At 40.5% G+C, this 27,321-nt stretch overlaps 1 protein-coding gene across 3 annotated transcripts in view; it reads left to right on the top strand.

Annotated features, from left to right (window-relative positions):
* Positions 1 to 27,321, top strand: part of PRKN (parkin RBR E3 ubiquitin protein ligase) — a 1,295,868-nt gene that overhangs the window by 655,126 nt on the left and 613,421 nt on the right. For all 3 annotated transcript variants that reach the window (XM_059401391.1, XM_059401390.1, XM_059401392.1), the window contains exon 5: positions 3,322 to 3,405. In XM_059401391.1, coding sequence (XP_059257374.1) covers positions 3,322 to 3,405 — 84 coding nt within the window. The remainder of the gene's footprint in view (positions 1 to 3,321; positions 3,406 to 27,321) is intronic.

Here is a 27,321-nt window from a genome sequence, read left to right as displayed (position 1 = left end):
ACAAGTAGGTAGAGAGACAGACGAGCAGAGAAAGAGGAAGCAGGCTCTCCACTGAGCAAAGAGCCTGATGCTCTTTGGGGTTCGATCCCAGGACCCCGGGATCACGACCTGAGCTGAAGGCAGAGGCTTTAACCCACTGAGCCACCCAGGAGCCCGTGATTTTTTTTTTTTTAGATGTATTCCTACAATTTTTTGCATTTTATAGATTAAATACATTTTGGGGGTGATTCTGTCCTTGACACTGCTGTCATGGGGTATGCAGTACTTTTTTAATCTTGCCATCTGGGGACCTTTGTGCTCCACACAAAGGCTATCAATTGCATGTGCTTTCACCAGGCATCTGTTAAAACGCAAGTATGGGGCAATGAACCAATTAACATTTTATATTTTCTAAGACTAGAAAGGAGCAATGTTAAATCTGCTTTCTAATGGCATAAATTCACTGGAACATTTGTTTCAATTTTCAGGATGGGCATCACAGTAACATTCAATACCCGTACTATGAGTACTGTGGATAAACTAACTCATTTACTTCATTATGTTGGACTCCCGTATTCATTGGAATTCTGTTCGGTTTTATTACTTAGGCTATCTGGTTATGGTTTGGGATCAAAGAGGCAGATCGTGACTGAGTTTTCTATAATTTCCTTGTACAAAACAAGGATAGATCAGATTAAGTAGTATTTTATGTGACAACTATAGGAATTGTTACATAAATACTTTTGCTGCTTTTTGGACTGAAAAACTCAGGCAGGAAAAATAAATATCTGTGATATGCAATTCATCCTAGACTTTGAGACCGGGAATCTTACTCTGCGCAGACATGCAAACAGGGCCCAGGTTGTGCAGGGTCCCCTTCCCCAGATGGGGCTGGTGTTGGGTTTCTCTCTCACCATGGCATGTGGTCTAAGAAGGTCGGTGCTTCCTGAACAAGCCTCAGAAGGAATATTCCATATTGACAGAGCAAGGAAGCAACACCTTCGTGTTTAGTTCGTATTTATCCATGACAAAATGGATTTCCTTTGCCACCAGGGACTCTCCCGAGCCTCAAGCGTGCCGCACCCACCAGCCACGGCGTGTCCTGCCTGAGACCAGACCACTAGGTTCTAAGGACGGGAGGCTGGTGTCCCGGATGCGAGGGGCCCAAGAAGCTGCTCCTGTTAGAAGTGGGCAGTGGTTTTGGAGAGTTAAGAAGGAGAGGCCACAAGTCCCTCATGATTATTTCCTGGTACCCTGCCTCACTTCAGAAGGACTTGACTGAGTTTGCAAGAAGACATTGGGGCTAAAATCCAGAAAAACTACATAGAATGAGGAAAGAAGACAAGGGAAAATAAATTGAGGAATGTGATAGGAAAGTAAGGGTAGTAGTAGTAAACCAAGAATTTATTATAAGCTATGTACACTTTCCAGAGCTAGGCCGCAGATTTGACTCTAACGTTTCCCGAGTTAGAAAGAAACTAGATTCCTAATACTGAGAACCGTAACCCGCAAGATGGGTCCTTGGCCCAGGGTTGAAACAGGATGTGGGAAGCGGCACTCTAGCCACACTTGGCCTTGAGTCTCTCCTTCTAAGTTGGGAAAGCAAGATAAATGTCACTGAGTTCTCGGTGGCGAACTTTATGTCACTTTTACTTTACTATATGTGTCATTTTGATCAAACGGATATACGCCTATGATTAAAAATCAAACATACAGATTGCTTTATAATAAAAAAATAGCATCTTATGGGGCAAGATCTCTATGCCCCCTTCCCTTCTCTCTCAACTCTCCCCTGGCCGTCCAGTTCTTAACATTTATGACTTTACTGTTCCGTTGCCCAAGCGGCATGACGTGTATATTTGGTTCCACAATCCTCTGTCCATTTTCTTTTCTTTCTTTTTTTTTTTTTTTTTAAAGATTTTATTTTATTTGACAGAGAGAGACACAGTGAGAGGGAACACAAGCAGGGGGAGTGGTGGAGGGAGAGGCAGGCCTTCTGCCGACCAGGGAGCCCGATGAGGGGCTCCATCCCAGGACCCTGGGATTATGACCTGAGCCGAAGGCAAAGGCTTAATGACTGACCGCCCGGAGGTCCCCGTCCATTTTCAATAGTAGAATTGTAAGGTCAAAAATCAAGTGGATGTTTACATTGCTATGGCTACGGTGGATTGAAATGCATGCACTATGCTTAGAGGCACAAAGGAAATGAACTTTCTTATTCCCCGTAACTGATGTGCTCTTAATCATGAACCTCGACCCTTCCGTGGAGCTGTGAGAACATGCCCTTGATGATGCATCAGTGTCACTGTGTCGTGGGTCCCCAAGGTGGCGATTCTCCAGTAAGGCTTCCGGGACTCCTTGGACGGCGCCACACACAGTACGGTTCATGCCCCCAACAGAGGGACAAGGCACATGGCGCAATGTCAGGAGGAGACCACAGGCACGTTTCCAAGAGCCCTCTCCCAGCAGAGCCACACAGGACAAGCTCATTCCCTTGGCATCCGGGCCTTACTGGGGGCTGGTCAGTGTGTACCCCTGCCTAGCACGGGTCACAGTTCCAGACTCCCAGGTGGTAGGGAGGTGTTCAGCACACACCAGCTTGTCTTCAAGACATTTGTGATGCTGCCAACCCTCTGTGTCCAGAAGTGAGTGCGAACAATCCCCACACCGAGCTTCCCGGGCCCAGGGCCCAGGGCCACCCCAGAAGCAGCCTTCCCTAAGGACAGAAGTCTCAGGCTGCAAATGCTTTCTCATGCCGGTTACGTTCCTCTGGTTGAAGCAGTGTCTTTTGGTTCAATCTGCTAATTCAGAAGGTAGCACCGCTTGAGATAGACGCTCAATTCCCAGATTCCCTCAGCTTTCGCCTGTTTTTCTCCAAAACTGTGTGTATGCACACATCTGGGTGTGTGTATCTGGTGCCTCTGTGTGCGGTAAGCGTGTGGTGGAAGGTGTGTATGTGCTGTGATAACATCTGTGTGCACAGGCAGGCGTGTATGGTAAGGTGCGTGTCCGTGTGTGGTGTGCCTGTGTGTGGGAGTGTGTGCAGGTGTGTGTTTGGTGCACCTATGTGTGTGCGTGGGCCAGGGAATGTCTTACATGTGAATGTCTTATGTGTTTGGATCAATGCACCAAAGATCATCTTCGTGTGCTTGTTGAAAATAGTTTTGATCTACCAGATCCCCCAAAAGGATCTAGAGGACCCCCAGGTTCTGTAGATTATATTGCTGGACTACAAATTACTTTCATTATCATTTTATAGTATCAATGGATTTTGGAAATTGTGCTAGGGAGTACATTCATGTTACATTTCGTGCACCAAGTATGTGTTGTTTTTTCCCAAAGGGTCCGTCTTGCTGGGATGATGTCTTAATCCCAAACCGGATGACCGGAAAATGCCAGTCTGCTCACTGCTCTGGGACTACAGCCGTAAGTATACCTGGCCACACCCATTTCTTTTTCATTATGGCATATTCAGCGTTTAGTAGGAAATTAGCACAGAGACAAGAATGCTAACTGATTTTTCTTCCATCTGATACCATAGCGCTGAAGTGTCATCAGATTCAGATACTTACATAGTCACCCCAAATTCTACCTTGTTAATTGCCACCCAGTGTCATTTTCCTAGCGGCTTAACCACTTTGGGTGACTGTGTAGAAACATGTCTCTTTAAACTCCTTAAAAGTGATATTCATGGGTTATAAAGAACCACTTCAGAGCCTAGCAAAAGAAAGTAACAAAGATACAAGGTTAATCATTGTGCCGGTTCTGTGATATTTTGTATTTATATTCATCATCGTTCAAAATTACTTTCTTTATCTCTTTTTACCTTTCCTTTGGTGACGTAGCAGGCTCTTAGAGAATCTGGTGAGGATGAGCCGCGGTGCAACTGAACGGCCGCCTTCCGTCCTCTGCCGCTGTCCCCTTCCTCTGCGCACGTGTGCTCCATGTTGATGCGTCATATGGAGCAGACATTCTTAATGGGACCCTAAGTACTGAAATTAGTTTTAGATCATTTTACATTCTGATCATGTCCATAATTTGTATACTGTTTTACTTTTTACCTCAAAAATTCCTCGATCTGTCATGATCTGATTGTAGGTATCTCCCGAGCTCTACGTGGCGTCGCGGCGCCAACCCGAATGTCAGTGTTGGTTCACAAACTGTCACAGCCGCCTGGCAGCGCGCGTCTTCTCTAAGAAACAGTCTGTCAGCAGCAACAGGTAGAGTGTGAGCTAGAGCAATGAGGCGCGCCTCCTCTCCCCAGTCCGCAGGGCGGTTGCCCGGTCCGGAGGGAGCTGCGAGCATCACTACCGATCATTTTCCATCGAACAGGGGTGAGGACCATGAGTAGGTTTTTATTAATGCAAATCCTGAAGAAAAATAATGACTTGCACTTCAGTCCCATATATCGAGGCATAACAGAGTCTTGCAAGTTTGTGATGGAGATGAAAGGGAAGCGTGTGTGTTTATGGGGCCGAACTCATCAGTATGGTTACATGCACGTGCGCGCATACAGGTGCAGCGTGTATTTTTTGTTGTGAATAATATCTCCTGATGACAATTACATGTAATGATTATATCTCCATCCAGCGATCCATTCACCCTTCTACACACACATATGGGGTCTCTATCATCTTTCCAGTGATGTGAGGTCCTTTGAACACCTGCTACGATTCCTGACAGTCTGACCGCCTCTCCTGAACCTTGATATGAATTGGCAGGATTCACTCACAGCAGAAGAGATGCTTTTGCATCTTTAAGGATTTAGCTTCAAACCAGTCAAAGGGGGAAACTGTGTTGAGTGGGACTGAGAATCGTTTCCTTTGCTCGTTGCATGTTCTACTGACTTTAGATATCGGTACATGGAATTCAGCAGAAAATAAGTTATATTGCAGTTCGGTATCAGACAGCAGGGTGAGCTGATAGCCTTCAAAGTCCTTTCAGCACCTCCCATGTAAAAATACTGGATTAAATTACAAACATTTATTTTTTTTTTAATTTTTGTTGTGTTATATTAGTCACCATAAAATACATCATTAGTTTTTGATGCGGTGTTCCGTGATTCATTGTTTCTGCACAACGGTCCGTGCTCCGCGCCCCGCGCCCCGCGCCCCGCGCCCCGCGCCCCGCGCCCCGCGCTCCGTGCTCCGTGCCCCGCGCTCCGTGCTCCGTGCCCTCCTTGATACCCACCACCAGGCTCACCATCCCCCAGCCCCCTCCCCTCCCAGACTCTCAGTTTGCTTCTCAGAGTCCACAGTCTCCCACGGTTCATCTCCCCCCTGATTTCCTCCCTCACTTTTCCTTCCTTCTCTTAGTGTCCTCTGTGCTAGTCCTTAGGTTCCACACGTAAGTGAAACCGTATGATAACTGACTTTCTCTGCTTGACTTATGTCACTCAGCATCATCTCCTCCAGTCCCATCCATGTTGATGCAAAAGTTAAGTATTCCTCCTTTCTGATGGCTGAGTAATACTCCATTGTATATATGGACCACAGCTTCTTTATCCATTCATCTGCTGAAGGGCATCTCAGATCTTTCCACAGTTTGGCTATTGTGGCCATTGCGGCTATGAACACTGGGGTACACGTGGCCCTTCTTTTTACTATATCTGTATCTTTGGGGTAAATACCCAGTAGTGCATTTGCTGGGTCATAGGGAAACTCTATTTTTAATTTCTTGAGGAATCTCCACACTGTTTTCCAGAGTGGCTGCACCAACTTGCATTCCCACCAACAGTGGAAGAGGGTTCCCCTTTCTCCACATCCTCTCTGACACACCTTGTTTCTTGTCTTGTTAATTTTGGTCATTCTGTCTGGTGTAAGGTCATATCTCAGTGTGGTTTTGATTTGAATCTCCCTGATGGCTAGTGATGATGAATATTTAAAACAATGGCTGTGCTGACAACAAAATAAGGACAAGTAAATATAAATATACGTCAGAGCTAGGCAAAGCTGGACCCCAAAGGGGAAACTGTGTCAGCTGAAATGAGCCACCGCCTTGGCAGCAACGACAGACCACTGGCCCCTGGAGCTACAGATGGGCCCGTGTCCATGGGAAGCTGCCGCTGAGTGTGTGACTTCAAGGTGGCAGATGAAGCCACAGAATCCTGCATAGAGCTAGTGCCCATGAAACATGATACCCTTGTGGGATCCGCTGGAGAGGAAGGTGCTTGCTTCCTGGAGAGTGGCCTGTGCTGGCTCCTGGCTCACTCTGATCCCCTGGTCAGTGTTCCTCACCCATGTGCCCTGTTCTTCTGGCTGCTCAAGGTCTCACGATGGACCAGATCTCAGGCAAATCCACCCTCTCCAAGAGGTAGGAACCCCCTACCCACCTTCCCAGACCACTCTAGGATTGCAGACATTGTCCCCAGCACAGGGTGAGGTCTGGACTCAGAATTAACTCTGAGTTGCAGACAAGGAGGTCTGTCCACAGAGCCCTTCAGTGTGTTTCGGGGCCTTCTGAGGAAGGAGGCAAATGAGCCCACTCCATGGGGCCTTGAGGCGTGTGCTGCTGGCCCCGAGGACCACCTCCCAGCTGGCGGCCGTCCATTTCTATCGCGACCTTCCCCAACAGGACGCCCACATGGAAATGTGACTTGTGACCACGTGGTGGAGAGCATTCTGAGGCAGTGGGTCCGGAATGAGGTGATGCACAAGCCAATTGAAATCATCCCAGCTGTCGACTACAGACTTTAAAAAAAATGAAAAAAGAAAGAAAGAACAACAAAAAAAGAAATCCATGAAGTAAGGATCCTTGCCCAGAACCCGTAGCAGAGGCCCCTCTGGTCCCCTTGGCCACCTGGGTGAGTTCTGTGCCAAACCCTGTAACAGGGGAGACCCAGGGGCCACCTTCGTGGCTGCCATAGGGGGCTGCTATGCATGTCAGCACAGCCAGGCTGGGGGCGGGAGGGGGCTCTGCTGAGCCTGTGGGGGAGGGGGAGAGTCAGACAGCCGGGCCTGGGGATGACAGGGAATGCAACACAGTCCCTGAAGGCTTGCACACAAATGACTCTCGTGCTCTCCCCGCACTGCTACTCCCGATGCGCGGAGCTGAATTATGACTGAAGGCTTTCTCCCAAAGGCTGTTCTCCTAAGGCTCCTCGCAGGTGGGCCTGTGTTTCTTCAGAGCAAGGACACGTGCTGAGTGAGTTCCCCCCTTCCCGGGGCCAAAGACCCTTTCTGCTGTGAACCACCAAGTGCGTATCTTCTGCTAGAGGCATGCCACATTGGCCACATACGTAAACCCCTACCAGCAGGGGACCTTTCTGGTGACAAGTGACACAGGAGCCCCAGAAGAAGGCTTTCGCACTCCAAAGGCTTTCTGCAGTGGGTACTTCTGGAAGGAGGTGAGGGCTTTCGCTCTCTCCTACTCACTGCACTGAGACAACTTTCTGTGCTTGAAACGTTGTGGTGCCAAACACGAAAGGTGTTTTTAATGAAGGCTTCCTCACTGGAGTTACCTGTGGAAGGCTTTTCTCTGCCGTGCAGTTTCTGAGGACACCTCACACTCCCGTCCCTGTGGGGCTGTGCTCCCTGTGGACTGTCAGGTGGTAAATATGGGCTGCTTTCCGTGGAAGGCCTCTCCGAACCCCTGGAATTTGTAGGTTCAAGCCTGAGTCTCATGCGCCTGGGCCAGGTCAAGTTGTTGCTGGCCAGCACCCAGGCCTGCTTACCGCACCTCCATTGTGGGACCACGTGGAGTTGGAGGCCTCAAGTGCCAGCGCGACCAAGAGTGCAAAGTTGTCTAGTGCACACTGGGCCCTTGTCCAGAAGCCCCTTTTCTCCCAAGAGAGACACACAACCACACACTCAAAGATCGTCGGTGCCAACCAATTTCAGCATCTCCATGGCTGTCATTGGAGCCTCTGGCTGGGGCTCCTCAGAAGCTGCCCCAAGTACCCTCCTGGGAAGTAGCATCTGGCCCTGCGATCTGCTCGATCTAGTGGTTGCCAACAGCAGAACCTTTATGCTGAAGATGGAGTTGAATTGCCCAGGATCACTGTCCAGAAGGTTGAAATAAAATACAGGTATCAAGAGTCGGTGGCTTAACCAACAGAGCCGTCTGGGCACCCCTCCAAAGACAGCTTTTGAGACCATTTTAATTGCCTATAAAATCGTTTTTTAGAGGAAAATGCATTATTAAAAATTTTATTTTTAATTCAATTCCAGTTAGTTAATACACAGTGTAATATTAGTGCTAGTCGTACAATGGAGTGATTCAACAATTCCGTAGAACGCGCAGTCCTCACCACAAGTGACCCCTTCATCCGCACCCCGTCCCCCATCTCCCCACCTGCCTCCCCTGTGGTAACCATCAGTTTGTTCTCTGTAATTCTTTTTCTTTTTCAATTTTTAAAATTTCAATTCAGTTTAATTAACATTACTGTATTATTAGTTTAAGAAGTAGAATTTAGTGACTCTTCACTTGCATACAACGCTCCGTGCTCATTACTGCGAGCGTCTCCTCCATGCCCACCGCCCAGTTACCCCGTCCCCTCCGCTCTTCTCAGCCGCCCTCAGTCTGTTCCCTGTAGTTAAGTCTCCTACGGTTTGCCTCCCTCTCTGTTTTCCTCTTATTTTTCTTTCCCTTCCCCTATGTTCATCTGTTTTGTTTCTTAAATTCTACTTATGAGTGAAGTCATATGGTGTTTATTTTTCTCTGATTTACTATGTTTAGCCTTATACTTTCTAGCTCCTTCCACACCTTTGCAAGTGGCAAAATTTCATTTTTTCTGGCTAGATAGTTTTCTACTACAAATATAGATAGATAGAGATACATATAGATGCAGATATGCACACACACACACACACACACACACACACACACACACCACACCTTTATCTCTTCATCCGTTGATGGACATGGGGGCTGCTTCTGTATCTTAGCCACCGTAAATAATGCTGCTGTTAACATACAGATGTGTATATTCCTTTGAATTAGTATTTTGGTATTTTGGGGTAAATACTCACTAGTGTGATTACTGGATCATAGGATAGTCCTATTTTTAAATTTTTGAGGAAACTCCATATTGTTTTCCATGGCGGCTGCCTCAGTTCGCGTTCCCACCAGCAGTGCGTGAGGGTTCCTTGTTCTGCACATCCTCACTAACGCCTGTTGATGCTTGTGTTGTTGACTTTAGGCATTCTTGCAGGTATGAGGTGGTGTCGCATTGATCTACACCCCCTGATGATAAGTAATGATGCACATCTTCTCATGTGTCTGTTGACCATCTGGATGTCTTCTTTCGAGAAAGGTCCGTCCAGGTCTTCTGTCCAGTTTTTTCTTTTTTTAAACATTTTATTTATTTATTTCACAGAGATCACAAGTAGGCAGAGAGGCAGGCAGAGAGAGAGGAGGAAGCAGGCTCCCTGCTGAGCAGAGAGCCCGATGTGGGGCTTGATCCCAGGACCCTGGGATCATGACCTGAGCAGAAAGCAGAGGCTTTAACCCACTGAGCCACCCAGGCGCCCCTTCTGTCCAGTTTTTAATTGGATTATTTGTTTTTTAAGGGTTGAATTGTATAAGTTCTTTATATATTTTGTATACTAGCCCTTTATCAGCTGTCATTTGCAGGTATCTTCTCCCATTCTGTAGATTTTTTTGGGGGGGTTAGTGATTGTTTCCTGTGCTGCGCAGGAGCTTTTTATTCTGATGTTTATTTTTGTGTTTGTTTCTCTCACTTCAGGAGACACTTCTAGAAAAAAGTTGTCACAGCTAACATCAAAGAGGTTACTACCTGTGTTTTCTTTTAGGATTTGTATGGTGTCAGGTCTCACCTTTAGGTCCTTAATCAATGTTGAGTTTATTTTTGTGTGTGGTGTGAGAAAATGATCCATTTTCTTTCTTTTGCACGGTGCTGTTCAGTTTTCCCTACACCATCTGTTGAAGAGACTGTCCTTTCTCAATTGAATATTCTGTCCTGCTTTGTCAAACATTAATTGACCATGCAGTTGAGGGATATTTCTGAGACTTGTATTGTGATCCATGGATCTGTGTGTCTATTTCTGTGCCAGTACTGTATGTTTTGATTACTACAACTTTGTATTATAACCTGAAGTTTGGAGTTGTGATGCCTCTAGCTTTGCTTTTCCTTTTCTTGCTTTGGCCATTTGGAGTCTTTTGTAGTTCCATACCAATTTTATGATTTTTTTGATCTAGCTCTGTGATAGGGATTGGATTAAAACTGTAGATTGCTTTAAGTCATGTAGACATTTCATTGATAATTGTTTTTCTAATTCATGAACATGGAATATCTTTAATTTCTTTGTATCATTTTCAGTTTCTTTCATCAGTGTTTTACAAAGGTCTTTCACTTCTTTGGTTAGATTTATTCCTAGGTACCTTATTATTCTTGGTGAAATTGGTTTTTTTTTTTAATATTTTATTTATTTATTTGACAGAGAGAGAGATCACAAGTAGGCAGAGAGGCAGGCAGAAAGAGGGGGGGAAGCAGGCTCTCCACTGAGCAGAGAGCCCGATATGGGGCTCCATCCCAGGACCCAAAGATCATGACCCTAGCCGAAGGCCGAGGCTTTAACCCACTGAGCCACCCAGGCGCCCCTTCTTGGTGCAATTGTAAATGGGATTGTTTTCTTAATTTCCCTTTCTGTTGCTTGATTATTGATGTATGAAAATGCAACAGTGTTCTGTACAGTGATTTGTATCCTGCAATGTTACTGAACTTGTTTATCAATTCTAACAGTTTTCTTATGGCGTTTTTTGATTTTCTATATATAGTATTGTGTCAACTGTAAGTAGTGTGAAAGTTTTACTTTTTCCTTACCAATTTGAATGTCTTTTATTTCTTTTTGTTGTTTGATTGCTGTGGCTAGGACTTTTAGTACTATGTTGAATGAAGTACTGAGAGTGGACATCCTTGTCTTGTTCCTGATTAGGGGGAAAGCCCTATTTTTCATCATTGAGTATGATGTTAGCTGTGGGTTTTTCATATAAAGCCTTTATTGTATGAGGGTATATTCCCCACTTACCTATTTTGTTGAGGTTTTTTTCTTTGTCTTTTTTTTAACATGAATGAATATTGTACTTTGTCAGATGCTTTTCTGTACCTATTGAAATGATCATAGGGTTCTTGTCCTTTCTTTTATTGATGTGATGTATCACATTGATTGATTTGTGAATATTGATTGATTTGTGAATATTAACCCATGTGATTGTGGTGAATGATTTTTTTTTAATGTATTGTTGAATTTGATTTGCTTGTATTTTGTTGAGGATTTTTGCCTTTGTTCATCAGGGATATTGGCCTGTAGTTCTCTTTTTTAGTGGTGTCTTTATCTAATTTTGGTATCAGGATAATGCTGGCCTAATAAATATAAATTTGGAAGTTTTCCTTACTTTTCTATGTTTTTGGAATAGTTTGAGAAGAATAGGTATTAATTCTTCTTTAAATGTTTGGTAGAATTCTCCAGTGAAACCATTTGGTCTCAGACTTCTGTTTTTTGGGAGTTTTTCTCTTTCTGTTTCATTTTTAACAGTTTATATGTTTCTAGGAATTTATCCATTTCTTCTAGGTTGTCCAATGTGTTGGCATGTAGTTTTTCATAATATTCTCTTATGATTGTTTGTATTTCTGTGGTGTTGGTTTTTATTTCTCCTCTCTCATTTGTGATTTTATTTATCTAAGCCCTTTCTCTTTTTTTCTTCATAAGTCTGGCTAGAGGTTTATCAATATTTCCCCCCAAAGAATCAGCTCCTGGTTTCATTGCTCTCATCTATTGTTTTTTAGTACCTTAGTCATTTATTTTTGCTTTAATCTTACTGTTTCTTTCCTTCTGCTGCTTTATTTTTTCCTTCCTTCTTTGTTTTTCTAGCTCATTTAGGTGTAAGGTTAGGTTCGGTTTTTTTTTTTTTTTAGATTTTTCTTGCTTCTTGAGGTAGGTCTGTATTGCTATAAACTTGGTTTTGGACCGTATTGTTTTCATTTTCATTTGTTTCCATGTATTTTTAAAATCTCTTCTATTTCCTGGTTGACCCATTCTCTGTTTAGTAGCATGATATTTAACCTCCATGTATTTGTGGTCTTTCCAGATTTTTTCTTCTGTTTTTTTTTTTTTTTTTTCTTCTAGTTTCATGACATTGTGATCAGAAAAAATACATGGTATGACTTTGATCTTGAATTTGTTGAGGCTGGTTTTGTGAACTAATATGTGATCTCTTCTGGAGAATGTTTTATGTGCACTTGAAAAGAATTTATACAGACCTGTAGCCCTGGGGATAAAAATATATGTTTATAAAAAATAAAAAATTAATTAAAAAAAAAGAATGTATACTCTGCTGTTTCAGGATAGAACGTTCTGAATGTATCTGTTAAGTCCACCTGTTCCAGTGTCATTCAAAGCCATATTTACCTTGTTGATTTTCTGTATAGCTGTTCTGTGCATTGATGTAAGTGGTATGTTAATGTCCCCAACAACTATTTAATCATTATTGACTTGTTCCTTTATGTTTTTTATTAACTGCTTTATGTATTTAGGTACACCTGCATAAGTATTTCTAATTATCTCTTATTTAGTCTTTGTTTTAAAATCTGTTTTGTCCAATATAGGTATTGCTACTCCAGCTTTCTCTTGACATCCATTTGCATGATAGATGTTTCTCCATCCTCTTGCTTTCTATCTGATGGTGTCTTTAGGTCTAAAAGGAGTCTCCTGTAGGCAGCATACAGATGGCTCTTGTTTTTTATCCATTCTGTCTCCTTATGTCTTTGATTGGAGAGTTTAGTCCATTTACATTCAAAGTAATCTTTGATAGATATGTATTATTGCCATTTTATTCCTTGCTTTATAGTTGCTTTTGAGATTTTCTTTGATTCTTATCTTTCATGTTTTGCTGATTTTGTTTAGTGATATATTTGGGTTTCTTTCTCTTTATGCTTTGCATATTTATTTGTGGGTTTTGATAGTTACCATAGGTTTGTGTCTAACTTCTTCTGCAGAGAGCAGCCTGTATTAAGTTGATGGTTGTTTAACTTTAAACCTATTCTTTCCTCCTCTCCTTCCCATGTTTTAGGTTTCTGTTATATATTGTTTATCCTTTTGTGAGTTCATGGACTCACTTACTAAAGAATTATTAATTTTTGTTGCTCTTCTGTTTCCTACCTTTATACTGTTATTTCTGGTTTGTCCTTTCTACTCAAAGAGTCCCTTTTAATATTCCTTGTAGGGCTGGTTTAGTGGTCATGAACAACTTTAGCTTTTGTTTTTCTGGGAAACTCTCTACCTCTCCTTCTATTCTGATTGATAGTCTTCTGGATAGAGTATTCTTAGCTGCATATTTTTTCCCATTCAGCACTTTGACTATATTGTGTTTCTCCCTTCTGGCTTGCAAAGTTTCTGTTGAAAAATCTCCTTCTGGCCTTAATGGGTTTTCCCTTGTAGGTCACTAACTTATTTTGTTTTGTTACTTTTAAATTTGTTTTTCTTTATTGCTATATTTTGCCATGTTACTTACTATGTATCTTGGTATGGGTCTGCTTTTCTTGATTTTGATGGGAGTTCTCTGAGCCTCCTGGATCAGGATATATTTCCTTCTCCAGATTGGGGACATTTTCAGCTGTTATTTCTTCAAATAAATTTTCTGTCCCCTTTTCTTTCTCTTCTTCTGGAACTCCTATGATACAAATGTCATGACATTTGATTAAATCACTGAGTTCCCTAAGTCTGTTATTAATTTGCATAATTTTTTTCTCTCTTTTGTTCAACTTATTTACTTTCTATTACACTGTCTTCTATGCCAGTAATTCATTCCTCTGCTTCTATCTTGCTGTTCATTCCACCAAGTGTATTTTCATTTTGTTTATCAAGCCCTTGATCTCTGCTGTTATTCCTTATCACTTTGTTAAGGACCTCGCTCATGTCTTACACTCTTTTCTCAAGTCCAGTGAGTATCGTTATGATCATTGCTTTAAATTCTCTATCAGGCATATTCCTTATATCTGTTTTACTTAGATCTCTGGCCATGGCTTTGACCTGTTCTTTCATTTGAGATAAGTTTCTGTGTCCTCATTTTGTTTGCCTCTCTGTAGCTATTTCTCTGTGTTAAAAAAATCAGTTATGTCTTCTGCTCTTGAAAGTAGTGACTTTATGAAGAGGTCCTGGAGTGCCCAGCAATGCAGTGTCCTCTGTTCACCAGAACCTGGCACTCAGCCTATGTGTGTTGATTATGCCTTGTGGCTGTGTCTGAGACTTTCCCTTTTAGTGCACTCACTGGATCTGACTGTCTAACATGTTATGGAACACCCTGGTGCTGTTCTTGCTTTTTGGGATGTTGGTGGGAGCCAAGCAGGCCAGCTTTGAGGGGGTGCACCCACCTGGGAACTTGGGAGCAGAGTGCCAGTGTTAGCAAAATATGTGCTGGACTACTACTCTTAGGCCAGATCTTGCAACGTGCTATGTTGGCTGGTGGGCAGGGTGCCATGATGGCCTGTGGCACGAGGCTGGGCCCTGCATATGATGCTGGCAGAGCACATATGGCTGAGGTATGGCGGTTTGGCTGGGCACTGCACAGGAGTTGTACATTATTAAATTTTTTTAAACATTATTAAAAATAGATTTTGTTAAAAGGTTTAATAACTCAGGAAGAGGTAGTATTTTAAAAATTGTATGAGCTTAGCAACTTGATCCAATTCAAAATATATTAAGGAAAAATTATCAAGATTAATCAAGTATATGGATAAGTCTGGCATGAGGGCAGGAGATAGTAACATTGACCTCTCAGGGGCTGGGAGCTCCAGCAGCATAATCAGGAAAGCATGTGACAAAACAGTAAACCCAGTGACCAGGGATGCATCGTGAAAACTGCACCCAACACCTGGAGATGCCTCTCTTTTTTAAAGCTTGTATGGAACATTTCAACAGTTGATCATGTTTGGGGGCATTAAGGCATTTAAATAACACTTACAAAAGCATAACCATGAAAGTCTCTGAAACATGGAAATTCAATTAACTTAGTAAAAATCCAAATGGAATGTGAGACCATACAATGAAAATACACCACATATCAAATCTTTGGGGATGTTCTTAAATTAGAATTTAAAGGGAATATTTAGGACCATCAGTACTTATTTTATAAAAGAAGAGAGAATAAATTACTTAAATATATTGTTTAAAAGGTAGAAAAATAAATTGTCACATCCAACTATTTTTCTCTCATTTTTAGTGAACACTTAATAAAGGAATTGAAGGCATACACACTTTTTTATTTTATTTTATTTTTATTTTTTTGGTAACCAGTGGCTGGCGGAGCTCTCAGTGTGAGAAATTTAATTCATTCTTTCTCCTTCTTATGTTAAAATGTTTTTTTGTGTGTGTGAATTACATTTTTACAATGCAGCTAAATATAAACATTGACTCCTGTGTTTCCTTTTTTTTAAAAGATTTTATTTATTTATTTGACAGACAGAGATCACAAGTAGGCAGAGGCAGGCAGAGAGAGAGGAAGGGAAGCAGGCTCCCCACTGAGCAGAGTGCCCGATGCGGAGCTCGATCCCAGGACCCTGAGATCATGACTCAAGTGGAAAGCAGAGGTTTTAACCCACTGAGTCACCCAGGCGCCCGAATCCTGTGTTTTCTAAAGCATTGTGTGTGGTGTTTATTTCTTAAGGAGGTGAGAAGATAGGTATTTTTAAGTAGTTTATCATATTTAAATTTACAAGGTATTTTAGGTTTTTGACAATATTTTATACCCTATATATTATATTCTCATAAAAAGTTAAAATTCTATCACTTGAGAAAAATATCCATATACTTAAAATTCAAAAGAGCAGTGTCCCTAATATATCCCTAATTAATATTTATACACTTAAAGATAACCTGTAGCATTTTAAATAACCTTGGTTTTTAAGATTACAAATATAAATTGACCCTAGCTACACTTTAGACAGAGAAATCTATACCTAATTCAGTTTTACACTAATCGCTGCTATCTAAGGAAGGAGCATAGCATTAGTTCTGATAGGCATCTTACCTTTTTATAAAAAGAATTCTAGGGACGCCTGGGTGGCTCAGTTGGTTGGATGACTGCCTTCGGCTCAGGTCATGATCCCGGAGTCCTGGGATCGAGTCCCGCATCGGGCTCCCAGCTGCATGGGGAGTCTGCTTCTCCCTCTGATCTTCTCCTCACTCATGCTCTCTCTCACTGTCTCTCTCTCTCTCAAATAAATAAATAAAATATTAAAAAAAAAAAAGAATTCTAGTCATCTCAGAGGGTATAAATGCTTCAGATTTAAAGAGGGACAAAAATCACTTAGGATTTTCTCTATTAGTGAAATTAAATCAACTTTGGATATGACTTAAAACTTTAAATTTTCTTTGTAAATCTTTTTTGTGTCTTAGGTATGATACCTTAAGCAACCAAGATATTTGTGTTTGTGCACGCACTGAGATTATGTGATTTACTTAGTTGCACACACGTAGGCGAAAGCATACCCAGAAGTCCACCTCTCTGGGTATTATTTCTGAGTTCCAAATTATAACCTTTAAAGTGAGTATCCCCTGTTCATCAAACACTCCCCCGAGGAACCCTCTGACTTAGTAGTGCTTTTGTGGTAATGCAGGGGTTCTAAGCCAACTGCAAGAGTGTTCAGCCTTTTCACTCACACCTTATAATTGGACAGCAGAGTTTAGGAGAAGGGGATAGTTCTTTAGATGACAAGGGGAAACAAAATTAAATCTGGCTTTGTCTCAGTTTGTTCAGGCTACTATAACAAAAATAGCGTAAACATAGTGGTTTATAAAAAAGCAAAATTTATTTCTCACAGTTCTGGAGGGTAGGAAGTTCAAGATCAAGGACCTGCTTCCTGATTCACAGATTCTCTCACATGGTGGAAGGGACTAGGGGTATTTCGGGTATATCTTTTATAAAGGTACCAATTCCATTCATGAGCTCTCTGCTCTTATACTCTGATCACTGTCTGAAGAAACCACCTCCAAGTACCATTCACGGTGGGGATTAGATTCCCGTATATCAGTTTGGCAGGGACACAAACATTCAGTTCATAACAATCTTCAAAGTAATAAATGGACCAAGGTCAATATTTTTGTTCTTGTTAAGGAGTGTTATTTTACTACTTAACAGCCTATAAATACATTGTCTTTTATATTTTTGAGTAGTAATACTTACCTGAAATCTCATGTAAAATAATGTATTTTATGTTTAAAATTATTTCACTTTGATAGGTGTTAAACCCTTTTACATGAAGCTTCTGTTATTTATCAGAAACAGTTGAGAAAAACTTCTTAAAATAGCTTGAATGAAATTAGATACTAAAAACTATCCCCTAAACTATAATAAATAGCATAATTATTAAACTTAATGTAATAAATGGAGATCTCTCATCTTATTCAACATGCAATTATTTCTTATATTTTCCCCTAGTTGAGCTCAGTATATGTCAACTGGAACATTAGTTTGAATAAAAGTTAATATTCAGAGTTTGTATCTCTGATTTCATCTTCTGGGGAGAGGTTGACTAAAATGAAATAAATAGTAAATAAAAGTCACCTAATACTGAACAATTTTTGTAGACAGAGAATTTGCACAATAGTTTATGTCCAAAAGTTTCTACTTATGTTTTAGTTTAATCAAATCACTCTTCTCAAAGTGTTTCTTTTGGTTGCTTCTGTTTTTGTTTTGGACTTGGTTAGAATCTCACAAAATGAGACTTAAGATTTCTCAGGATGGTTTCCTGATATAGACTTTATGTTCTTATTTTTTCCAGTATCTAATAATAATGAAAAGATGGCTCTGTTTTGTTTTGAAGAAAAGATCTCAGGTTGACCAGGTATCCCTGAGATAGTCACAAAAGACAGTGTTTCTATGCAAGACGTAAAAGTTGCTGCAGGTTCCACAACCTTGTATAGCCAAGTCCTCCACACAACACAGTAGCCAAAATGGGCACAGATATTTCCAAATATGTAAACATCCTCAGCTCTTGTGGCTTCCGTCCCAGAGGGCAGCTGGGCACTTCAGTGTGGAGGGAGAATAATAAAAGCAGAAGAACAAGAGAAGGCAGATGGTCCCCACGCATTCTGCCCTGATGTTTGGTCGAAGAGAAATGGTCTCCCTGTCCTTCTACTGTTCTCAGCGGTCATGTTTTCTTAATTCTAAATAAAATTGAATTGTGAAAGCTTTGAAGTCAAACTCAGATTATGATTGAATGGAATCTAAGCGTGACAAAGTGGTCTTTGTTGTCTGACATGCAATTTGGGTGACAAACTAGAAAGTTCTTAGAGCATTTTTCAAAAACCGATCAACTCTTCAGACTCAAGGACAGTTCACTTCTAAAGTAAGTTTTTAGTGCTTGAAAACAAAAAGTGTCATTTTTAAAAATTAAGGTAGGAATTAGAAGATCAATTTTTTATTGGAGTCAGTGAAGGTTTTACAAATTTGAATGAAAATTTTAAAATGTTTATATGTAAAAATAAATTAGTCTGTTATGAAAAAAGTGTCAGTTTTTAAGAGCAATAAAGAAATTGAGGTAGTTTTTTAAGAACCTAGGAGTACTTGGGAGGCATAGAAGCCAAGACTCAATTCAATTGACTGTTTTCCTACGACATCACCCCCCTTTTTGTCTGTGCTCTTTGATGACTTAGTGGGAGATTATATCAACAGCCATCTCCATGTAGTTGTAAAAGACTGTTGAATGCTGTTCCATGAAACAAAACCCAAGGAAACAAAACCAGGTACCGGAAATTAGTGCATGTATATCAGAATTCCTATATATGCAAGATAGCCAGCATCCACACCAAGTTTCCACGCATATGACCTTGGTTAGTTGATGATGTCCTTGTTCAAGCAAATGTCCAGTTTCTATAATATATATTTTTAAATATTGAAAATAATTCCTTGCCTCCTCAATTCCAGGAAATTCCTGTTCTGTGTGAATTATTAGTAGTTTTGTTCATTTGAGGACCTGTGATTCTCTATGTTATAATTTGTATCTCATTTTGTATACAATAGAAGAAAACCATGCCTCTTATCACTACACCGCCTAAGATGAGCAATTTAAAATCTGCTTACTACTTCCAGAGGCTTCAGGAAGTATGGTTGTCAGAAGTTACTTAATTTTTCAACTATCCATAGAATGATTCCAGAGCCAGATATATTAGTCAGAGGCTGCATTAAAGGTTATGCTATGGCTTTAGATAAGGGTCGACGACTACAAAGAAACAACAAAGAAATTTATCATGATTAGTCAGAAAAAGGTGAATTTCTAGAGCACTAGGTTTTAGATTGGCGAGAAGGTGTATCGATCTGCCAGGAAAAAGAGCAGTAGGTATAATAAGATAATTTCAAATAGATTATAGATGAAATTCTGAGAAGTGGAGCGAGAGAAGATTAAATAAATATCACTGTAAACATCATCGAACCTTTCAGCTGGGGTGGGAGGTGAAACCTAGCTAGAAATAGCAGGGAGTAGGGCCTGTGGGTCCCTCTGTGATCACCTCTGTGCAGATACACAGGCAGCTAATGGAGTGAGAAGAGCAGAGGGAAGATGTGTGAGTGATAGGCAGGAGAAGGAGAGCTGCTTCTCGGCCAGGAAATAGCCCTCTTGATCCTTCAGGCAGGTGATTGATGGCTCTTGGGGACCCACACTTCATCATGCCGTGATGGAGGTCATTAAGAAACCATCATCTCTCTTACTCAGGTCAAGCTAATGCTTGAAAAGTTATCAAGGGCCATGATAAAATTTAGTCTTTAAGATCATGCTGCAAAAAAGTACTTAACGCTGGTTTCCCAAACTTGAGATGTCGGTGGGAAAATACAAACATGGAGGAAGAAATCAAAACTCAGAAGAATCTCAAGTGCTATTGACCACATGTGGTGAAACATTTATTTTCACTCATATTTCTGGGAAACAAGCATTGTTTGGGATCCTCAGGTCTGAATTTCCTAAAGTGAGTAGTAATGACCATCCCCTCCATCTTCAGAATTCATGAAAATAAACATGTATGTTTTTATGAGATAAAGAGAAAACTTTTATGTTTAAAGATTGGGAAGGAAAATATAATTTTTAAAATGTGTATCTTTCCATTGAAAGAAATATTTTTATAATACATACTTGTTTTTTTGTGCTAGTCATTGTACAAAAACAAAGCCTGGCCTTTAGGAGCTGGGAATCTAGTTGCAGAGATAAGACCTTATAGAAATGATTGCAACTCGGATTCAGTAGAAAGAATAAAAAACTTACTGAGCATGTCTTTTATGCCAAGCCCTGGGAATAGAAAATATTTCATAGAAATATTTCATTGGCTGCTCTCACAATTTGGGAAAAATTTCAGATTGGAATCAGAAGTCTAGGCAAATGTTGATTTTTTTTTTCCCATAAACTACTGTTAAAGATGGATATGAAAGACTGTTAAAAGAGTTCACTTAAAAAAATAAAATAAAAGTCTTCACTTTGGGAATAGCCAGAGAAAATAAGATAAACCAGTGCATGAATATCTTGAAACAAGCACCAAAAATGTTTGTGAAAGTTCAGAGAAATTTCCTCTACAGAGATGACCAAAGGAAGGTTTCCTGGGGGAGGTGGCACCTGGGGAGTGATGGAATTGTCACAGCCAGTGATGTTGGCAAGGTTGAGAGCTTTGTGAGACAGAGAAAATGATAGGAATAAAGGGTTAGAAAATGGAGGCCCATTCATTCTATGAATGACTTTTAGCTACCAGACAGTACGCTTGGCTCTCCTGTGCATGCAAAACCAACATTGTCTGCTTCCGTGGAGCTCCTCCCAGCCCTGATGACCTGGCACTTGCCATCAGGGAAGATGAAAAAGAAAAGCACAGGGTGCCATGAGGACCAGGAACAGGGCAGAATTGGTGAGTTAGGGCCGCCTTCCTTGGGGAAGGCACGCCGGAGCTGAGATCTGCGGGCAGAACCGGAATGAGCTGCTGGAAGGGCAGAGGATAACATGCCACAAGAAGGACCTTCTTGCAAGAGTCATGCTGAGGGAGGAACCTTTGAGAAGCATCTGGAACTTAGTGCTGACTGAGAAACAAGAGGCAGTGCAGTTTCCTTTGTGTGTGTGTGTGTGTGTGTGTGTTTCATTGTCTGTGGTTTCCATGTGGAGGACTGTAATGGAAGTGACCTTACCATGTTGAAGTTTCGGTATTTTGAAGGCTGAAATGGCAGTTGAGCTGGTTGGCATGATGGGTAGGGTAAGGAACAAAACAAAACAAAATCTTGAAGGGAACAAAACAGAAGATAGTTTTTCTACAATTTGTTTGTTCTCCTTGAATCTCTGGGATAAAGGTAAATGAGAATTGGCATTTTGCCTTCCTTGAAACTAGCTAGAAACACAACATACAAATGAGATTTTAGTTTGGAACCGATTAGAAGCACCACACTTTTCTTGTATTTATTGGGTCATTAAGAACAGCCATATGGTTGTCTTCTGTCTTATCTGTTCATGTTTCTTCAGTATGTTCCTCAGTGGGAGTCTGTTTAGTGGTTGATTGAAATTCTGTCTTTATCGGCAACTCTCTGTTATCTGTAATTGCCCGAAGTGGATGATCCAATGTGAAGGGTTTCTCTTGCCTTCTCTTCCTGCTGCTCCCATTTTGTCAAACTTACCTGAAAACCAGAGACTTTTTTCTTTCTTTTCTTTTTTTTTTTTTTTTTGCCATTAACTTTTGAAAATATTAGAGGAGGCAGAAAGTAGGTTACTACGTGAAGTAGATGTTGAGTCTCTCTGAGAAGGATTTCTTCCTGAGGATAATTAAGCTGATGGGAACCTGATGCTGAACAGTTTGAAGAGTGGACTGAGTTAAGAAGCGTATCTGTAATTCCTTCTGTTTTTATGTGCATGTTAATTAACTTCTGTTCATTTCCAGTCTCCATTTGTGAAGCAAAGATTGTACATTGCTCTTGAATTTTCACTGAGTGTGTAGGAATTTAGGACTTAGTAAAGCATCCTGGTTTTCAGAAATGAAAGATATTCTGTTGAGACCACATAACCTTCAATATCTGTATATTTTCATATCTTATTCAGAAATGCCTATATTTTTCTGGATCATAGAGCTGTCATTTGTTCTTAGAGTTATCTAATTTATTCATCCTTTACCAGTCTTATAAAAATGAACTATTCCAATCAAGCAAAGAACCAATTCTCCATGTGCTTCTAACATTTCATTAAAACTTACACTGATGTTCACGAGAATTATAAATCTCATTAAGTGACTTTATGTTAAGCAATTAAAAACCATATCACTTAGCACAGTGCCCAATATATGAAGACCCTTATGAGAATCCATTCTAATTTAGTATTTAATACTGAGTGGTACTGGTTATTATAAGGTATGCATTTAAATTTGGACACTTTCTCGATTGGATGATGAAATGTTTTAAATGCACTCAGTGCTGAGGACTGTGGCTCAGTCACACGCTTAAATGGTGAAATGTTTATCTCATACAGATAAAAGCAAATATAAATGGAGAAGAATGCATACTGGGGTTCAATGCAGGTCAGCAGTTAGGACATATGGTTCTATAAGAATAAAACCACAACAGTAGAAATACAAAAGTGCGTTTTATTGGGCTTTAGCCTAGATGAGCTTCTTAAGGATGGCTTCTATCTACTCCTAAGGAATATGCAGTCACTAAAAGTGTTGTAAAGAAGTGGCCACTTAGATCCATCAGCCATGGTTATGAGACTGGACGAACTCTGTCAATCAGGTCCCAAGAAAGCAAGTAATAGAAAGGTTATCCAGACCAGAGGATTAGTTAGGACATTACAAAGTCATGACTACTGTAAGTTAGGATTAATAATCCACTAATACTCATCATTCCACACCGTTGAAAACCTGGGTCTTTGGAAATCGTGGACTGACCTCATATGGAGAACTCTGACTTAATCGGAGTCCTTCCACATTTTCTTTCTAACCGCCATGATTCAGCACCTCCCAAGGATTCTGTCAGTCATCACAGGTAGCTCTCCAAAGAGAAAACAAACTACACAGCAGTCACAACCAAACCCCTCTGTAATGGTGAAGGGCAGTCTCTGTTAGGTGAAGAGACATAAAGGAAGAGGAAGTAATTAGTGTTAGCTGAATAAATGAAAATCAGCTACTCTCTTGATCAAATGTTGCTTTACTGCTAAAGACATGTCAAGGAGGAAGAACCCCAGCTGATGAGAATCACCATGGGTCTGGCCAAAAACATTTGCAGGTTTAGGAACTAAATCTCAGCACCTCAGATCTTGAAGAGACCAAGTCATGAACTAAAACAACACCCAAAATTTATGGGCCGCATTGTTTTGTTAACTTATACTCTAGGGATGACATGTCCAACTGCACAATATTCACATCTACCCCCACAGATCTGTTTCTTTTCCCTTTCCCTCCTCACTCTCCCTCTCTCTTTCTTACCTCTCTTACTTCCTCTCCTCCATGGCAGCTCCCAGCTCTCCGGGCTTGCCCAGAATTAACAAGCTACGCATCCTTGTGTGGTTGTTTCTAAAGCACCTGCGGAATTTTGACAGTCCTCTCATCACACATTGGGTTCTAACTCTCCTCCCTCTAAGACCTGGGCCAGCCATGGAGATCTGTCCCTGAAGGATAGAAATCAGTAGAAGTGATCCTGTGTTCTGAGGCTGAGTCACAATAGGCAAAACCGCATCTCTCTGGCTTTCTCTCTTCTGGAATACGGATGCTGGGAGCCCTTGACCAACAGAGAAAATGGGCTGGATTCTGAATCTAAGGCCATAATGGTGAGAGAGCAAAAGGAGAGGAGGACACACAGGTACAGAGAGAGGTGACTAATGAACCCAAGTGTTCCAACACCCGGCAGAATAGCTCTCTCATCTTCAGCTGCCGTTTGTGTGAACGCGAGGGCTTCGGACCATTGCGGCTTTTGAGCTCCCCAGCTGTTGACAAGGGAGCAGAGATAAACAGATTCCACCAAACCATGCTTAAATTGCAGCTTTATAGGTAGAATAAAATTTTTAAAAATGTGCGAGCCACTAACATTGGTGGGGGTGTTGTTGTATACCTTCCACAGTGTCCTGCAAAGTCATGTAATTCTACAAAGACGATGCGCACTCTGATATGTAAATATGTGTGTGTGTGATGCCATGTGCTTATGAAAGGGGGTTCAAGTCAGAAATCAGGGAATGGTTTGATGATGAAGCCATCGGAGTAGAATCATATGGATATATTGAAAATGTTTTCTAGTTTTTTTTTTTTAATGGTTTCACTTTTGAAAAAATATGTAATGTAGTGTTGCCTGGGTGGTTCAGTCAGTTAAGTGTCTGCCTTTGCTCAGGTCAGGATCCCAGAGTCCTGAGACTGAGCCGGACATCAGGATCTCTGCTCAGTGGGGAGTCTGCTTCTCTCTCTCTCTCCCTCCGTGCTCTTCCCCCTTTCTCAAAAAATAAATAAAATCTTAAAAAAAAAAATGTGATCTATACAAATTTTATTTTAGTGTGAAAGGTTTTTATATAAGTCTAATTTTACTCATTTCTCCCCCCAACACCTACAAATTACATTTTCCATATCATTTATTAACTAAAACACATTTCCCACTGATTTGAAACAAATCCCACCTTTATATTAACTTTGAGATCTTATCTCTAGAGTCTGTCCTGCTTTGTTCATCTGCTTATCCTGACTCTAATCCCACATTGTTTTGATTACTCTAATGTATTAAACACTATAATTTAATTAATATCTGGCACTATAAGTTCTCTAAACAGCTGTCTCATTTTTCCTTGCTGCTCACAAAAGTTAATTTTTCCACATGACTTAGAATGTTTTATAAAGTTTGAAAATAAATCTTACGAATTTATTTTTAATATATGAGTTAAGTGTGTCATCCTAGAGAAGTGTAGTCAAGACAGAATGTATTTTAAACATTGATTACATAATGGGAAGGTATTATCTCATTGCTGAGCTATGTCTAGAAAAACTAACTGCCTCCAAAATTGATTCTTTAGCATTTTATTATATACATAGTACAAGCAATTGGCTAGTTTTCCTGGTTGATCAGCAGTTCTAAGCTGTTAAATTATAATTTTATAAAAGGTTAACATCTCATCCTGGACTATATTTTTCATTACCTGACAAAGTGAGTACTAGGTAAGGGTAACTGAAGACCGCTATTCTCTGAATTACAGATATGCAGAAGATTTAAGTTAGAAGGAAGTATATTAAATCAGTTGTCCTATAATAAGATTTTTAAGGATTATTATTTGTTTGATTTGTAATGTTACTTTTAGTGAAACTAGGTATCCATAAAAGTAGTACTGTGGTGTTCTGTACCATTACTTGTTCTTCTAAATCTAATGTCTTCTTCTTTCAATTTATCTTATCATGTAATTTTCTTAAGTAAAACACAACATTCCAAAAAATGTACATAAGAAGGAAGGAAATGAATACTTTGTAAGAACTATGTTTGTTTTTACTTTCCCCTACCTCTTTTGGATCAATTTAGTAAGGCAAAGAGTATAACCTTAAAAGCACTGGAGCAAGAAAGACATACATGGGGTTAAGTTACTTTCCAGGCATTACAGTTGTATGGCCTTGAACACAGTCTTGGCTCTTCATCTGTAACATAGGGAGCAGTAACCGTATCTGCCAGGAGGGTTGTTTTGAGCATCATATTAGATGGTATTTGTATAAAGCAACTAGTATGGTACTGGACATATAACAAGTATGGCTAACTTACGGCTATTTTTATTATTACGCAATCTAATGTCATTGTGAGAGCGGCTAATATTTTGTAAAGCTTTAAAAATGTATCTGTTGCTTTCCCTTATTTTGTTATAATTTTCAAACATTATAATGATGCTGTCCCCAAAACTCGTTTTGCTATATTGTGTCAATAAGTTTAGTTAGGACCAGTTTCACCAAGTGGCAGCTTCCATCTGACATAACCTTTTGTAGGGCTGGGTCAGAATTAAAAGAAAGTATGGTGTGTTTTGATTCATGCATTCAACAAGTATTGACCAAGTATTTAGACATGATTCTAGATTCTAGAGATCAAAAGGTGAAAATGATAAAAGGCCTAAGAGGCAAACATATAATATTATATGTATCAAGGTCAATGAGCAGCATAATTCCAATTGGGGCAACTGCCATAGCTTTTCAAAAGTCTGCCAGTTAGTTTTCTGATAAATTATTAAGAGGGGAAGATTTCTGGGGTGCCTGGGTGGCTCTGTCATTAAACATCTGCCTTCAGCTCAAGTCATGATCCCAGGGTCCCTGCTCAGCAAGAAGCCTGTTTCTCCCTTTTCCACTCACCCTGCTTGTGTTCCCTCTCTTGCTATGTATCTCTCTGTCAAATAAATAGATAAAATCTTTAAAAAAAAGAGGGGAGGATTTCTTTTTCTTTTCCTTCCTTTTTTTAAAAAAAGATTTTTTGTATTTATTTGACAGAGAGAGAGAGAGACAGTGAGAGCAGGAACACCAGCAGAGAAAGTGGGAGAAGCAGGCTTCCCACTGAGCAGGGAGCCTGATGTGGGGCTCAATCCCAGGACCCTGGGATCATGACTTGAGGCAAAGGCAGAGGCTTTAACCCACTGAGCCACCCAGGCACAAGAGGGAAGGATTTCTAAGACAAAAGTCAATCAGTTAAAAAATCACCTTTGAACTGTAAGACAACCTATGAGAATAATCAGAACTTGGGAAACTGTTTTCCCATTTTGCTTTTTTTTTTTTTTTTTTTTTAAAGATTTTTTATTTTATTTATTTGTCATAGAGAGAGAAGCGAGAGCAAGCACAGGCAGACAGAGTGGCAGGCAGAGGCAGAGGGAGAAGCAGGCTCCCTGCCAAGCAAGGAGCCCGATGTGGGACTCGATCCCAGGACGCTGGGATCATGACCTGAGCCGAAGGCAGCTGCTTAACCAACTGAGCCACCCAGGCGTCCCCCCATTTTGCTTTTTTAAAGAGATTTTGACCAAGTGACCGAAACTCTTCCCCTTAAGATCAAGTTAGGGCTAGGTGAGCTTCAAAATTCCTACAGACTTCAAATATCAGTGATCTGTATTTTTTCTAAGTAAAAAAATAAACATTATTTATAAGATACCTAAGGCATACAAATGCAAAATAAACACTGAATTATAGATCGTAAATTAGAATCTGATATTCTACCAATGTCATAGAGTGCTTTGTTGCACATCTAGCATCTTTAGCAAATAAAAATATGAAGTAAAACGATCTCTGTCCCAAGGTCTTGCTCTCCTGTGCCAATAGTTTTTAGCTAAAGATACTCATAAATGTCTTCCAGGAGCAGAGATGTTTTAGAAGGATCAAAGGAGGTCAGATTTCTGAAATGTAAGCTCACTGTCATAGCACCTAACGTGCTCCAGTATGATCTGTGGTCAGAACT

The sequence above is a fragment of the Mustela nigripes genome, chromosome 5, assembly GCF_022355385.1.
Source record: "Mustela nigripes isolate SB6536 chromosome 5, MUSNIG.SB6536, whole genome shotgun sequence".
In the NCBI taxonomy this organism is placed as follows: domain Eukaryota; kingdom Metazoa; phylum Chordata; class Mammalia; order Carnivora; family Mustelidae; genus Mustela; species Mustela nigripes.
Note: the sequence above shows the minus strand (reverse complement) of the source record. Positions and strands in the feature narration are given on the sequence as shown.